Source organism: Lactuca serriola, chromosome 6, assembly GCF_051521515.1.
Source record: "Lactuca serriola cultivar US96UC23 chromosome 6, Lser_US96UC23_V15, whole genome shotgun sequence".
NCBI classification, from domain to species: Eukaryota; Viridiplantae; Streptophyta; class Magnoliopsida; order Asterales; family Asteraceae; genus Lactuca; species Lactuca serriola.
In genome coordinates, this window is record NC_136413.1 from 133,534,283 (window position 1) to 133,551,718 (window position 17,436).

The following is a 17,436-nucleotide window of genomic DNA, read 5'->3' on the forward strand; positions in this document are numbered from 1 at the left end:
TATGTATAATAATCTAAATGTTAGACATTTCATTTCTCGATATACTTTTTTTTATTATTATATCCAAACAAACGAGCATACAACCTGCTTGCACGTTCTCATCGACTTTCGTGGGATTTCATTCGTGCAAAGTAAAATACTGTCGTACCAATATGAACATCTTAAAAATATTTCTTATTCTTATTAGCAACCGTTCAATATCTTAAAAAGTCACTATATGTAAAATTTTCATATTAGCTTGTTACTAATGTTAGTATATATTATCGATCATTTACTTTGAGTTCAGTCAATTTTCTATATGATTTTTTTTTACTTGGGGAATGAATGTATGTTAGGATGAACTTGGATTGATGTATAGTATTAGGAAAATGTAATCAATGTTGACTTACTTATGTCAACCTTCGTGAGGGCCACAAAGGGCAAAACCACTGCGGACATTATGTCGTTAGTGTTTGGGTGCTATAAATAGCTCGTGAATTAGTGAAGTCTATAAGCAGCACTTGTACAAAAAAGTTCACAACTTCAAAGTCACCATGGCTTCACTTCATCATCCACGGAGGTTTTTCTTCATCCTTAACATCATCACACTTGCCTTCTCCTGGTTTGTGAAACCTAGCGAAGCTGTTTACCATGGCTACGTACCGAGTCCATGGACCCTTGCCCATGCGACATTTTATGGGGATGAGAGTGCATCTGAAACCATGGGTAAATATCATGGCTTAAAGCTAGTATCTTCTAGCTATCAAATATCCGTTTTAATTACTCTCAAGTGAATATAACATTTTTGGATATATATATATATATATATATATATATATATATATATATATATATATATATATATTCAGGTGGTGCTTGTGGATATGGAAACTTGATAACTAATGGATACGGAACGGATACAGCTGCTTTGAGCACAACCATCTTTAACGATGGTTATGCCTGTGGTCAATGTTACCAAATTCGGTGTGTCCAATCTCCATGGTGCTACAAAGGATACACCACCGTTACTGCCACCAACCTCTGCCCGCCTAACTGGTCACAGGATTCAAACAATGGTGGATGGTGTAACCCTCCTAGAACCCACTTCGACATGGCCAAGCCTGCGTTCATGAAAATTGCTCAGTGGAAGGCAGGCATTGTCCCTGTCATGTACCGCAGGTAAATTTCTGTTCCCATACTAGAAAGCATCAAGCTTTTCTACTTTATAACTTTTGATGCACAGAGATGAACAAATTAATTTAATTTGATATGTATTCTACGGGCATGCTAATTACATATTTTGGTATTTTAGGGTACCATGCAATGCTATTAGGAAAGGTGGCATCAGATTCTCTTTTCAAGGCAATGGGTACTGGCTGTTGGTGTATGTGATGAATGTTGCTGGTGCTGGAGACATCAAACAGATGTGGGTGAAAGGGACGAAGACAGGTTGGATGAGCATGAGTCATAACTGGGGTGCGTCGTACCAAGCTTTTGCTACTCTTAAGGGACAAGCCCTCTCTTTCAGAATAACTTCATACACCACCAAACAGACTATCACTGCCTACAATGTCGCCCCTGCTAACTGGAACTTAGGGTTGACATATCAAGGCAACGTCAACTTCCATTGATTACCGGCCGTGTTTACAGTATTCAAACACCTCTTAATGTTGCATCTCTTCAAACGCATTTGAAACCGTTTGATTGAGTTGAAGCTAGTACATCTGCGTCTAAGTTATATTGCATCCAGTTAGTGTTTTTCAAATTGTAATTTCCGTCCATCCCATTAAAATTAAAACATTCTAATGGGTTAGAGATGGATTTAACCTAGCTATGTATTTTAGCTACTATAAATATCCATCGTGTTGCGTTCTTTTGGTTAATGACACAATTGCCCTAGCAACTTTTTTGGGTTGGTCATTTGAGTACCTAAAAAATTTTCTTGGCTTTATAGGGGAACAAACTAATTTTTGTCGGGTCGATGAGGTTGTTTTGGAAGTTTTGAAGGGGTAAACTGGTCACATTTTTGGCACCTCAATTATTAATGCCACATACACACTTATGAACCCCACTTTCCTTGACCAATGACCCGCACTGACCCACCTCCTCCGTTTGTTCATAGGGAATGTACATGACTCGAAAAGGATGAAAAACAACGATTTATTCTCCTTCAATCTTCTTTTCGTTTCCCGCTGCCAAAACGTCTTGTTTTTCTATCAGAATCTTACTTATCCAATTTCTAAAGCTAGCAATCTTCGGTGTTCAATTCCAACTTTGAACGAACTAAGCTCTCTTATGGCACCTCCGGATTCGAGCCGACGCATCGATCCTCCAGTCGACTGTACTATCCCAAGATTAAGCTCTCTTTATAAGCGCGATCGAATGAAGATCTTCTTCACATCAATTTTAGCAGGAGATGATTTTTCATCTTTACGAGGATCCAAATCCTTGGCACATAAAATTGGATATTCGTCATCTACCCTTATAATATGCAAATCCTCTTCCATTTTCTCCATCCGAACCTGCATCTCCTCAATGATTAGTGTATCTGGTGGTTTATTGTTGAAATTCGCTAGTTCTACAGTAGCTTCATCCTTCAGTGCTTCCTTCACTATCTTATACACTTGCATTCGACCTTCACATGACCAACAACAGAATCCTCAATTATGCAATTGGTATTTGAGAAAAGTGTATCATATCTATACTCAATTGAGTTGTGCATAAGAAACCTATAAAGTACCCAAAATCTTTACCATGAAACTTATAAATCCCTAATCTAAAAAACCTAAAATTTGACCATTTAAATAAAATTGTTGAATAATGCTAATTTAACTTCGCTTTGTAAGAAAACATTAAAATTAGAACATAGTAAGACAGGAGCTTCTTAACCCTAATCCCCAAAAGCAAACAGAATGTGGAAAGCAAACCGGTTATACACTTGCATTCGACCTTCACATGAGCAGAAACAAAATCGTCAATTATGCAATTGGGATTTGAGAAAAGTGTATCATCTCTATACTTAATTGAGTCGTTTGTAAGAAACCTATAAAGTACCCAAGATCATTACCGTGAAACTTATAAATCCCTAATCTAAATAACCTAAAATTTGACCTTTTAAATAGAATTGTTGAATAATGCAAATTTAACTTCGCTTTGTAAGAAAACATTAAAATTAGATAGAACATAGTCAGACAGGAGCTTCTTAACCCTAATCCCCAAAAGCAATAATTTTAAAGAAAAAACAGAGTTGGGAGCAAGAAGATGGAAAAAGGGGCTGTCAGGTGGGTGAGTATGAGGTGACAAATATTGTGGATGTGGCAAGAGAACCGGTTATAACAAGTCTATTAACGAGATTCTTAAATCCATGATTAGCGTTATCATAATGATTCTTAGATTAGAGACTAAACTTATGTATAATAATCTAAATGTTATATATTTCATTTCTCGATACTTTTTTTTATATCCAAACAAACTTTTTTTTATATCCAAACAAACTGTTGGAACTTTGTTAAAAGACAATCGAAAACGTACATCAGACAATAAAGTTATGAAAATTTTAACAGACTTTACCTGTCCCAGCGTGTTAAAAATATAATTTAAAAATAAAGTTAAAATTACCCGATGGAGTCTAAACGAAAGTTGTAGAGTACGTCGACACCTAAGCGTGGATATTAAGAATGTTGAAAACGAAACTCGTATGCGAAATTTATTAAATTTAGAAGTCGGGATGGGCTATTGGAAGGGTACAGGTAGGCCTTGCGTACATAGCCTGCACCCCTCGCTGTCTCGCACACTTGGCTCCGAAACGACCACGTCACCGCATCTGAACCTTGCCATCTATCCTCTACTACACGTTGTGTAAGCTGGTACACACTGCACACCGAGGTACGCGCAACATACCTACGAGGGTGCGCCCAGTGTAACCGCAGATCTGAGCCTATAAAAGGGATGTGAGGGTTGCCTCTTTTACTTACTCCTTCACCCTTCTTTCCCTTTCTAACATTTCTAAAACCCTCCCCCAACCTATAGTAACTTCTAAGTGCGAGAGGAAAGCCCCGGAGCGCCAGACGGCTCCAAGAAGAAGAGCTTTTCGACACGGAAAGTTCTGCCCCCGCAGAGCCTGGTTTCTAGCAAACCTCCCGGTAAGTGAGTTATGCTTACCCTGCTTTAAATATAGCTTATGTTTAAATTTTTATCTTTATTATGAACTTATAAACAATATATATATATATATATATATATATATATATATATATATATATATATTATAAAATATAATATAAAAAGTATTATTATAATATCTTTTAACTACTCGCGGTACGGGGAATCTGGTTTGAAGGGCCACATAGGGTTGTTGGATTTTAGAAGTTCTATAATACCAAAATGGTCCTGCCCTTCGGTGTTTCCTGTATGACCCCTGTGTGTACATAGTGGTTGAAAAGTATTGTTTAACACTTATAAAATAATAATGCTCGTAAATAGTCATGATAAATATTAGACTAAAACCTAATGGTAATAATACTAAGTTTCCTTGGAGGAAAATAAATTATTAAGAAGTGAAGCGTTGCCCGAGTTGGGAATCATCACTTTAACAAGTGAGTGCATAGTTACTTTCATCTTACACATAGATATCAAGTATTTAATATAAATTACGTGCTATATGTGCATATTATATGCGTTCTTAATATCTATGTTGGATGAACGATTTATACATGTTTTACTTGATTTAAACTGTATATGTATTTTATACCTATCAATATGTTGGGTGAAGATGGATAGATGAAATAGATGACGAAAGATGAAATAAAATGATGAGAGGCCTCGATGTTTAAGCTGATCCAGTCATCCAACGAAGTATAAATGACGACCACGGACTATCTAGACAATTTAGTGGAACGCTGGCAGGCTCGCAACCTATAGGTGTTTATGAACAATATGTTCACCGGTGTACACCATCCTCCTCATGGTTGCCTTACTGACATATGTTGCTGAGGAATCCCCTAAGTAGTATTTTCATCCCGCTGATGATCCTTAGGCTAGGTCCCTTGAATTATATTCTTTATGGACACTGATGGCGTGCCTAGGGCAGCACAACAGAGTTGCATCCAAGCCCTAGAACCGGGCACACCAGCCAGATCCAGCCCAGCAGATTCAGCGCCCGCTGGCGGCCCCGGGAGCGGAACGCCCAGGAGAAAGGCTCGTGCCCGCCAAGTGACGCTCTTCGCTCCAAGACAAAAGTACGGCCAGGAGACAAACAGTAGCATCAGAGCATTACCTTCAAAGCCAATGAGAGCGCTCTAACAGTGGAAGGCGCATGACCCTCCAATCAGCTCCTCTGATCATGTCTCCCCAAAAAAGCGATCCTGTCTGGTACGGACCAGGCAGGGGCGCTAGGTATAAAAGGACGCACTCTCATACTAGCGAGGTAAGCTCCCCAACCGATCTAGAAAGAACAAACACAAACCCTAAAGCCATCCTAACTTGACCATCGGAGCGTTCTCCTGGGAACTCCTCCCGGGAAGCGGCTGACGGCCCTTGTTCTTTGTGATGTTGCAGATACATCCAGGCAACCAAGAAGGTCCCATCCCAGAGTCAGAAGCGAGGTCTCATAAAGAGCAAGGTTCCATCATTTGGCACCATCCCTTTGTGAGACGAAGAACACAAACAAAAGCACGAAATCAAGCATCAATGGCGTCCAACGGTAGCGAGGGACGACCAGTTAGTCCCACACGTCCCATGGCGACGTTGGACGAAACGCCACCGCCTACAACGACCAATAGGCCAGTTTTGGGCGAAGGAAGTTCTACAGCAGCCGCCGGAAATATTTCGCAACCGTTGTCTTCTCAGCAAAGAGCAACTCCGGTGGAGCTACTTTCGCCCACACAGCTTCAGACGCCACCGTTCTTTGCGCCGCCGCTGCAACAGACGCGGACACTCCACTCAACTGCACCTCCATCGAGCCATATTTTCAACCTTTCACCGTCGTTTGTAACACCTACATCGTTCCAGACGACTGGTGGACAGAATTCTGCAACACTATTACCACCATTGGCGCAAATCATGATGAACAACTCACCACCCGTATACCCAACGGTCGGAGCATGGACTGGACCGACTATTCCACCGAACAACAGCTTACAACAGCTGATAATGATCAACCCTGTTACGTCCATGCACCCTTTCTCCACTAACCATCCCCTCCAGTTACCATTCCAACCATACCCCTTTTATGGACCAAGCCTAAGCTACCTTACGCCCCTACAACATGGAATGAGTTCGCAATACCAGCAAGGGACGTCAACTGCTCCAAACCAGGATGGTTTTTCCCGGAGTGTAACATCTCCGTTCGTTAAAGAGTTGCTGTATTATGAAATACCAAACACTGCGAAGCTCCCGACGCTTAAAACGTACAATGGAACCACCGACCCAGATAGCCACATTGATACGTATGAATGGACGATGACGTCATTAAAACTTAACGAGAAGTTTTGGTGCACATACTTCCCGACGACGCTCGATGGCAACGCCGACACATGGTTCAAAACTCTACAACCGGGCAACATTTCAAACTTCGCTCAGCTCAAATACCTCTTCCTCACCAACTTCATGCAGCTACGTAAATACAAAGGCGGTTCTCATTCAATTATAGGCTGCAAACAAAGGGAGGGGGAGACTATTCGAGAATACTTTACAAGGTTCATAAACGCTACGTTGGATGTACCGGGGCATGACGAAGGGCTCATCTCTGGTGCTTTCACATGGGGACTCCTGCCTGGGCCCCTCTCGCAAAAACTCATGGGAAAGAAGCCTCTAACACGAGCTGAGTTGAAAGAAAGAGTGGAGTGGTACCTACGGCAGGAAGAGGGTGAGGCAGCCAAGCAGGCCTACTTGAAGGCTATGGCGACTAGACATCACCACCCGACCCACACGGACTTCTGAGGGGGAGGAAGACACTATGGCCAAGCAAGAAGACCATCACCGCGTTTCCGACCATTTATTAAAGACGACAGACGGGGTCGCCGCCCAGAAGTATATGCAGTGTCTGAGAAACAGCAGCCAACCAATTCGTCTAAGAGTCGGTACTGTGAATACCACAAAAGCAAAACACATGATACAACTAGTTGTTCGGTGCTAAAGAAGGAGATGGAGGAGAAACAACTTAAGGGAGACCTAGTGGAGGTGGCGCGAAGCCTACGCGCCAAATTCGATGCTGAGAACGCCAAGGGTCCATTCCGCGAAGGAGTTCAGCCCAAGGAGATATTCATGATACGCAGCAAAAGAAGTAGGGAGGAACAGCGAGGAGAGCAAATCATTTTTAATCCGCCAGCACGCACGCTCACGTTCTCCATATAGGATCCTCGGCCAGACAATTGGAAGGGCGACAACCCTCTGATAATACAGGCATCCATCAAAGACGTGACTATCCATAGGGTCTATGTCGACACCGGGAGCTCAGTAGACATCATATATAAGCATTGCTTCCGGCTTCTCCCGGATCGCTAGAAAGACAATTTGCGACCTACAACGGGTAGGCTGGTGGGATTCACTGGCCACAGCCTGTGGCCGTTGGGCATGATCCACCTCCCCTTAACAATCACTAGCCACGACAAGCAGCGGAAGAAGACCGCCCTAATAGACTTTGTGGTCATTCGGCACTCGGCGGAACACAACATCATCTTGGGAAGGACCTCCCTCTTGAAGCTAGGGGCCGTACCTTCAACCATGCATCGGATCATGAAATTCGACAAACCAAAGGGCGAAGCCACGATTTTGGCCACTCCGCGCAGAGAATTGTGGTGCTATACGATTATGAAGCCAGCAGAAATAACCAAAGCGCCCAAGAGGCCCAGGGGCAGTCTGGCAAAAGGGAAGGAGGTAATCAATGAGGGATATCCCAATCAGTCGATCGATGTTGGAAGCGACCTCCCAAGCCACACAAGAAGGGCACTGGTTGACCTTCTCAAACGCTACAAACATGTATTTGCTTGGACCTTCACGGATATGGTGGGGCTAGAAAGGAAGGTCATCGAACATAAGCTGATGATCAAACCGGGAGTAAAAGAGGTTAAGCAGAAGAAAAGGGTACAAGGAGGAGACCGTAACAGGGCGATCAATGCAGAATTGCCTAAGCTGACGGAGGCCGGAATAGTAAGGGAGGCGACGTTCCCAACATGGATCACAATCCCAGTTATGGTCCGTAAGCAAGATGGGTCGTGGCGCATGTGCATCGACTTTTTTGATCTAAACAAGGCATGCCCTAAAGATTGCTACCCACTCCCGGAAATCGATCAGAAGGTAGAGTCGCTACAGGGATACAAGCTAAAATGCTTCTTGGACGCATACAAAGAGTATCACCAGATATTGATGAGCAAAGAAGACGAAGAGAAAACAGCCTTCTATACAGACCATGGCACGTTCTGCTACACCAAGATGCCTTTCGGGTTAAAGAACACAGGGGCGACATACCAACGGCTAATTGACTCGATATTCGCCAAGCAAATTGGAAGGAATATTGAGGTATATGTAGATGATATGGTGATCAAGAGCCCAAATGAAGAAAAAAATGTTGCAAGACATCGAAGAGACTTTCAAAACATTAGAGGTAACCAAGATGAAACTAAACCCAACCAAATGCACGTTTGGAGTGGAAGAGGGGCAATTCTTGGGTTACTATGTTACTAGACAAGGCGTCCAACCCAGCCCGGTCAAGGTCGACGAGTTCATCGAGACGCCAACCCCAAACTCTCTTAGAGATGCACAAGGTCTGAACGGGAAGCTCACAGCTCTAAGTAGGTTCATCTCAAAATCTGCCGACAAGGCTATGCCACTGTTCCACACCTTAAACGGATGCATCGAGAAAAACAATTTCCAGTGGACGAATGAAGCTGAAAAGGCGCTCCAGAGAATCAAGGAGGCACTGCACAAGCTGCCGACCCTGGCAACCCCCATCCCGGGAGAAACATTACAAGTGTATCTATCGACGTCTGGTGAAGCGATATCACTGGTATTGGCTGTGGAAAGGGAAGGAGAGCAGATACCGATATACTTTGTTAGCAGAGCGCTGCAAGGACCAGAACTCAATTATCCCACATTAGAAAAATTGGTGCTGGCACTTATTTACGCTGCGAGACGATTAAGGCGATACTTCCAGGAACATCAAATCGAGGTACTCACAAGCTACCCCATTAAACAGATCTTGCTTAAGCCGGAGACGTCGGGTCGGCTGGCCAAGTGGGCAATTGAACTGGGAGAGCATGACATAAACTACCGCCCAAGAACAAGTATCAAAGGGCAGGCGTTGGCTGATTTCTTACTAGAAATTCCTGACGGAGGGAATCCGGCGAAAGAAAAGGTATGGGTAGTTGAAGAGGCCCCTACCGACAATGGTTCATGGACCCTGTACACGGACGGAGCGTCCAGCAGGGAAGGCTCAGGGGCGGGGCTGATCCTGACTAGTCCAGAAGGAGAAAAAGTAACCTATGCCCTCCGCTTCGACTTCCGTACATCGAACAACGAGGCAAAGTATGAGGCACTGCTCGCAGGATTGCGACTCACCAAACAGATGGGTGTGAAAGCTGTAACAGCACTAACCGAATCAAGGTTAGCAGCGAACCAAGTCAATGGGAGTTTTGAGGTAAGAGACCAAAGAATAGGAAGGTATGTAAAGATGGTAAAGCAACTGGTAGGATTATTCGGCCAATTTACAATCAAGCAGATACCCAGAAGTGAGAATAAGAGGGCAGACACTTTGAGCAAGCTAGCGTCCACTTGTTTCGACCACCTGTCAAAGAAAGTTTTAGTGGAGGTGCTCCGGGAGAGAAGCATTGATGAACAGCAGTTGAACATCCTGACCCCCGCCGGACCCACATGGATGACGCCGTTCCGGGAATACCTCCAGAGAGGGGTGTTTTCAGACGACCATGACGAAGCCAAAAAAATACGTATAAAGGCGCCCTCATAAGCAATGGTGAATGGGGAGTTGTACAAGAAGGGGTTCACGTCTCCATGGATAAAATGTTTAGATCAAGCCAAGGGGAGAGAGATATTGCAGGAATCACACTCAGGGCAAGTAGGCGCACACGAAGGAGCGAGGGCTTTGACAGGAAAGGTGCTACCAATGGGGGTATACTGGCCAACGATACATCCAGACGCAGTAGAAGTAACCAAGAAATGTGGGGAGTGTCAATCTTATGCCCCAGTCCAGGCGGAACCCTCGGCGCCGCTAAGCAACATATCCAGCCCATGGCCTTTCTACCAATGGGGCATAGACATAGTGGGTCCGTTCCCAGAAGCACCAGGGAAGCTGAAGTATATGGTGGTAGCCGTGGATTACATCACAAAGTGGATTGAAGCTGAACCATTGGCATGCATATCTGGGAGGCACATGATAAAATTTGTGTGGAAAAACATCATGACAAGATTTGGAACACCTAAGGTTCTCATCAGTGATAATGGTTTGCAATTCGCTGAGAACCCGTTCAGAGAATGGTGCACTGCCAAAGGGATAAGCCAACGCTTCACATCGGTGGCACACCCCCAAGCGAACGGTCAAACGGAGGTGTCCAACCAAACCATTGTCAATGGGATCAAAAAGAGGTTGGGCAAAGCAAAAGGGAATTGGGCAGAGGAGATACCAATGGTGGTATGGTCATACAGGACTACACCATGGAAAAGCACAAGGGAAACCCCTTTCAGCTTGACATATGGGACTGAAGCCATGCTCCCCATGGAAGTGGCAGTGAATACGCTAAGGGTGGCCAACCAAGATGAGGAAAGCAACATACAAGGGCTGAGGATAAACTTAGATATCCTAGAGGAGAAGCGCGAAGAGTCGGGAGTACACCAAGCTGTGTATAAACATGCAACAGAAAGGTATTACAACCAAAGGGTAAAGGAGAAGGCCTTCAAAGTGGGCGAGTATGTTTTGAGGAAAAATGAGGCCAGTCGGGCACAACCCCAGGGAAAGCTAGGCCCAACGTGGGAAGGCCCATACAGGGTCATAGAGGCAAACAGGAACGGGGCATATGTGTTTGAGACGATGGAAGGAAGACCCATTCCAAGAACATGGAATGCTAGGAATCTAAAGAAATATTTTCTTCTAAGGAAGAGGAAAGATGTAACTCTAGTTGGTTGATATCCCATTGAGTATATTGCACCTTATAAGTACTTAGAGTACATTTATCCATGCTAAGTGACATGAGAATTGATACTCAGTGTATTCCTATATTTAAAGGCATGAGTTTAGTACTCGACATATATAAAATTTCATGCATAAGCGACATGAGCTTAATACTCAATGTATTTAAAAAACTCGCGGTTAAATAGTAATGCAATTGCTGATTTCTCATACTTAGTGTAATAATCTCCAACGATTGAATGATGAGTGCTAAGCGCACTCAATGTGAACACTTAGCGTGTCAATAATAACAAACAAGGCAAAATATTTGGCACATCTTGAGCAATAGGCAATAAACGAATAAGCCAAGCACAAAACACAAAAGGAGATAATAGATAATGCTTAGTGCATATCAAACACATACATATAAAAGAAAAAACATTGTTCTGGGCAATTCAACCATTGCAAAGAAAAGCACATAGACTAAACAAAACAAGGAAATATTACGGCTTCGAACCATCACCAACAAACTTATCACCAACCAAACCCCCTCCACAACATCATCCGCACTCACTTTCCCAGCCAACCCATCAGAAACTTCCCTATCATCTGCCACCTCATCAAAATCGCCACCTCCAACGTCTGCTCGACCATCACCATCTCCAGCACCTGCTCGACCATCACCACTAGCACCACAATCCTTACCATTCCCTCCCACACCAATGTCATTCACAAGCACCATTTAACGAATCGCAGCATCCTCAGGAGTGCCCTCTGAACCAAAAGAACACAACTCTCGTAAACCATCAATACCCATCTCTCCCAGACCCAACAGACCTGCGTGATCCATACTAGCAAAGGATAAGAGAGCATCACTTACGCTAACCACAGGCCCGACAGACAGCGAACTAGCACCCGTTTCCCCACTTTCACCACCACTTAAAGTTTTCTAGACAGATTCAACCCCGACCACATATGCAGCATGGCGGATAAGACTGATAGCATTGGTAAAGTCAGGATGCTCTATCAGCTTATCAACGATACGCACAACACCAATTCATAGCAGCCAATCCAAATCTCGACAAACAGCGTACACATCTGCTTGCAGCGACGACACAAGCTTGTCACGGTCAATGACGTCACGCTCGAGACTTTCAACCTCGATCATTAAGCCTTCATTCATTTGAGTGAGATAATCAACCTTCGCCTCTAATGCAGCCCTAGCCTCATCAAGAACATTCTTCTCAGACGCCAGCAATTCTCATTTCTTTTCGGTGGAGCAAAGATCATCGCCAAGCTCACCCAGACGGTGCTCTAGGCTTGCCACACGTGACCTGCAGGTGGCATGAGCGGCCTCCATCTCACCAAGGCTATGGATGCGCCGGAAACCTGCAACAATATAGAACATCGCTTGCGCCGCAGCATAAGCCATGTTGTGAGAAAGGGCAGGGCTACCCATCGCATCCATATCCCCCACTACAGCTGGAGGGAAGGCATGGCGCGAGAACTCCAAGGCATTAGCACGAACAGAAAGACAAGAATCATTGCGAAGATCCCAAGATGGCACAAAAACCGCCGACCCAGAAGCACCATCACCGGGGCCACCATCTATGGGAACTGTAACTGGCCCGGGGGGGTTGAAGCCTTTTAGGGAAGAATGCTTGGAGGGGACAAACGGAGCACTTGGAGAAGGGATTGAAGAAAAATCTGAAAGACCGGGCTGTTCAGTCGCCCTATTGACCCCCTCAGACTGTTGCACGTCATCATCGGGAATCACAACCACGCTAGCAGAGGTGGAGTTTACTGGCGTGGAACTCATCGAGCTCAGCAGGCGAGAAAAGCTGCGCCTAGTATGCACTCTCTTGGGGGCGGGAGGAGCGCCAGTCACCGGCTCACCCATCGCCTGCATAGCCTTCCGTTTCGCCTGCATTCGCCGAACGTCAGCAATAATACCCTCTTTGCTGTCCTCACAGTCCTCCGGGGAAGAGGAAGAAACACCACCCGTTGGCATAACAGAGGAAATTGGGTGGGCAAACAACGGATCTCCACCAGGCGCTGACGAGCCCGCTGGAGGGACTGGAGGAGTAGGGGTGTTGAGACGATCTGCCCGACGAGGAAGGGGAAGATGCTCGAACAGATCCACCTCACGAAACTCCAGTTTGCCTCGATAGAGTTTACGCAATACCTCATCCATGGATAAGGAAGACTCAACACCTAAAGAAAAGTAGAATGAAATGCAAGTCACATGGAGGCGGTTAAAAGAAACACCAAAAGTAAAATAAAGAGAGCAAATGCAACACTCACCATCAACGACGGAGTAGAACACCGCCATCTTGCCACGCCGCCTCCAGGAGGGGCTCATCCCTACCTCGGACAGGATCGCTTCGGAGTAATCTTCAGCGGTTACTTGCACACTTTTCAGGTAATCGGCGGCTTCTTGATTGTGAGGAAAGAGCTTGGGGACAGTATCGGCGAAAGTATTCGCACGGTAACGACCACTCCCAACCAGTTCCTGATTCACCCACAACCACTTGTCTTGCCAATTCTTGAGGGTATTCCCATCAAGAACTAAGGCATGCCCCCCTCGACGGGCCGAAAAAGTACACTTGTCACCGATAAGGCAGAACCGGAAAAAGAACTTGAAAACGAAATAGTCGGGAACATACCCATTGGCTCTACAGATCATCTCGAAGGCAACCACTTTGTTAACCGCGTTAGGGGTCAACATCTGAAGACTACAACCATCCTTCTGAAGAACCTCCTCTTGGAAATATGTTAGAGGCAATCGTATGCCAGCATCTAGGGTTTTTAGGAAAACCCCAATTTTTCCTGGGGGGAGAAGAGATACTAGAGCCAGCAGAGGGAAATTCCACACCTTCTAAGGAGGATAAGCCATACATGACCTCCAATTTTCGGTACTCGGCAGAAGAAGGGACGATCCCAGGAAGATTAGCCATAAGAGGGAAAGAAGAATGAACACGAAAAGAAAAGAAGAACAGAGGAAGCAAAAGAAACTGTGCAAAGACCCTCTTAAAGAAGAAGAAGAGGCGGGACATTTAAATGACTGATGTGATGATGTAACTGCCAATAGTCACGTCACCATTAAAAACGGAGCGACGGATAAAGAAAAACGAGCACACGTCATTCAGTTAAGTCCAGAACGCTGTAACTAGCGTTGTAACGCTACGGCTACTAGACTGGGGGACTTGATGGCGTGCCTAGGGCAGCACAGAAGAGTTGCATCCAAGCCCTAGAACCGGGCACACCAGCCAGATCCAGCCCAGCAGGCTCAGCGCCCGCTGGCGCCCCCGGGAGCGGAACGCCCAGGCGAAAGGCTCGCGCCCGCCAAGTGACGCTCTTCGCTCCAAGACAAAAGTACGGCCAGGAGACAAACAGTGGGATCAGAGCATTACCGTCAAAGCCAATGAGAGCGCTCTAACAGTGGAAGGCGCATGACCCTCCAATTAGCTCCTCTGATCCTGTCTCCCCAAAAAAGCGATCCTGTCTGGTACGGACCAGGCAGGGGCACTAGGTATAAAAGGACGCACTCTCATACTAGCGAGGTAAGCTCCCCAACCGATCTAGAAAGAACAAACACAAACCCTAAAGCCATCCTAACTTGACCGTCGGAGCGTTCTCCCGGGAACTCCTCCCGGGAAGGGGCTGATGGCCCTTGTTCTTTGTGATCTTGCAGATACATCCAGGCAACCAAGAAGGTCCCATCCCAGAGTCAGAAGCGAGGTCTCATCAAGAGCAAGGTTCCATCAGACACAAAGTGAAGATAATGGGAATGGGTAATCGGGTTGAATGATTTGATGAAATTAATAAACTTAATTATTGTGGGTTGAAAACCATATGTGCTCACTAGGTTCCCAAGCTTGACCCGCTCAGTTTCATGTATTACATATAGTGGCAAAAGAGCATAAGAGTGTTGATATGATGAGAGATCTATGGATTATAGGCCATTAGAATAATAGATGTTGTAAGGCATGTAGTATTTATGTTTATGCTTATGTACTTGATTGACAATGACATCCCAACATTTTTAATATAATGAAAACCCATTCCCTTAGGAATACTTTGATAATTTACTTATCATATTTTTGAGAACAAATTCCGCAACATATCTCTTTAAAAGGATAGTACGATTTCAAATAAAAAATAAACAAATCGGTCTTTTCTAGCCGCGAAATTGGGGATGTCACACATGATGTGCGTTTTCATGGATTAGCATACTTTTTGCGTTTTTCCTAAAGTAACTAGAGTGAGATTTTTTAAAAAGGTTCTAGCACGTTTATATAATTATACTTTCAATGAGATTTTGTCATTTCAAATGTCTTGGGCTAACGGCCCTCCACCATAGAACAGAGCGTTGGGTAAAAGTGAGCACCCAATATCAATCATTTTATAGGCCGCTTCCTTATATGCCACTTATAATGTTGATTTTTGAATGACGCGTACTAGCAAATTGACTGACTTGTCTTATTCATATAATATATTAAACTTTTAATAGTATATATAAGGTGTATTTTAAAACTTTTCAAAATACAGGGTTTAAATATTAACTATCTAAATTAAACTTTTTTTGTTAATTAATATGAAACCAATTGTGATTTATATTTATCTTTTTTAACCAATTAATTAAATTAATTAAATTATCTAGGGATTAAATAAATATTTGAATTATTTTTATTAATAGAATAATTAAGGAAACAAGGTAAAACCCTAAAGTAACTCCCAAAATTTGAAAATAGAGAGAATGAGGCTAGGGTTTCAAGAAACCATAGCAAAATCGAAAATATGAGGCTATTAGGGTTTAATTTCTAGAAACCCTAATTTTGATCTATTCACTATTATGCATAATCAAATAGAAAACTATGGCTTTGATACCACTGATATGTTTTATAGGATATAATTAAAACTTGTAGTAGAAAAATGTAATCCTTAAGTTTACATGCAACCTATTTGGATCTAAGTTTTATATATTGATAGCAATAACCTATGAACATCAAGAAACCTAAGAGAACTCTATAATAATCGAAATTCACATAGATTTTTGGTTTACGTACCTCTTGATAATTGTAGCAAATAATCACACCAATATCCTTCTGGAAAAACCTTGGAAACAAGTACCAGAAATCTAATGTGTCTAATGGCTTACACCTAAAACCCTAAAGACCCTAGAATGAAGAGGAGAAAAAATAGGGGATATAAGTTTCGTTCCTATGCTTCTTAGGAAGGTTATGAATGAAAATTGACGACCTTGGGGTTCTATATAGTTTAGGTAAGTTGCAAGCAAAGAAGAATCTGACTTGATTAAATAATAGATTTAATCCTAATTCAATTCCTTTTCTTTTATGCAACCATGAGGTTTCCAAAAACCATAGAGGAGAGGTTTCTAAAATTATTTCTTTTGTTCAATTATTGAACAATTACAACTCAACTTTTACATCTTTAATTAATTCCAATTAATACCAAATTAATTTCAGATACATTCCAGATTAATAATTAATTAATTCTAATTGATTCTTATTAATTTATTAAACATGTAAATTAACAAATCAATTATTTAACTATTTATCTTATGTTAATTTATTAATCACATAAAAATTAACATATCAATTATCTATTCTCAATTAATATATTAATCACATAATACATTACAAAATTCCTCTCTCACTCTCTCTCTTTCTCTCTCCTAATATTATTTTTAGCAATTTCTGGTTATGAGGACAACTCAAAAGGACTTTTCTTCTAATTTCAAGTTTATACCATTTTACTTATGAGCATAGACACCTTAATCCAACAAAGTCATGTTAGACGCAACATGTCTCAACTAAAGTGTGACATATCGCCGCAATCAATCCAAACACATATCTCAGGCATTGGGCCCTATTTAAAGGCACTAACTATTCGGGTTTCATTTGTTATCTGCCTCCACCCTATAGAAAATCTCGGAAGCTTAAACCCTATCCCCTTCCTTGATTCATGTACTTATTGTGCCTTGAAGAAGAAGAAGAAGAAGAAGAAGAAGAAGAAGAAAGGCGTATTTGGTGAAAAGAAGCAAGATCTAGTTAGGTTTTAACCTTCTTGTCACTTCATATTACTTTGTAAGTAATAAATCTTCAACCTTATGAGTTTTCTCCATAGATATAGAACTTAGTATTGTTTTGGAACATTTTTGTTCTAGTTGGTCCCTTTTCTTTTGGAGTTTGGAAAACTCTAGGCTTTTGAGATGTTGAATGGTTTCTATGGACTTATAGGTATGAAAAGAGAGCATGCATGAGCACTCTTTGAACCATGCAACAAGTTTTTAGCCTTTTCGGCTCATTAAAGATCTA

General features: G+C 43.0%; 2 protein-coding genes across 2 annotated transcripts; both read left to right on the top strand.

Annotated features, from left to right (window-relative positions):
* The first annotated feature begins 505 nt into the window (after positions 1-505).
* Positions 506-1,870, top strand: LOC145056873 (expansin-A7-like). Its single transcript, XM_079004596.1, has 3 exons — positions 506-705; positions 849-1,158; positions 1,292-1,870. The coding sequence occupies exons 1-3, from the start codon at positions 534-536 to the stop codon at positions 1,608-1,610; spliced, it is 801 nt and encodes a 266-aa protein (XP_078860722.1). The 5' UTR covers positions 506-533; the 3' UTR covers positions 1,611-1,870.
* Positions 1,871-8,800: 6,930 nt separating this feature from the next.
* On the top strand, positions 8,801-9,940 carry LOC145060174 (uncharacterized). The gene has a single exon (XM_079007886.1). The coding sequence runs from the start codon at positions 8,801-8,803 to the stop codon at positions 9,938-9,940; it is 1,140 nt and encodes a 379-aa protein (XP_078864012.1).
* The last annotated feature ends 7,496 nt before the right edge of the window (positions 9,941-17,436 follow it).

Bases quoted from the DNA above. Each gene is read 5' to 3' on its own strand.
- LOC145056873 (XM_079004596.1), top strand. From the start codon at position 534: ATGGCTTCACTTCATCATCCACGGAGGTTTTTCTTCATCCTTAACATC. The intron at 706-848 runs GTAAATATCATG...ATATATATTCAG, and splicing joins GAGTGCATCTGAAACCATGG to GTGGTGCTTGTGGATATGGA. The intron at 1,159-1,291 runs GTAAATTTCTGT...TTGGTATTTTAG, and splicing joins GTCCCTGTCATGTACCGCAG to GGTACCATGCAATGCTATTA.
- LOC145060174 (XM_079007886.1), top strand. From the start codon at position 8,801: ATGCCACTGTTCCACACCTTAAACGGATGCATCGAGAAAAACAATTTC.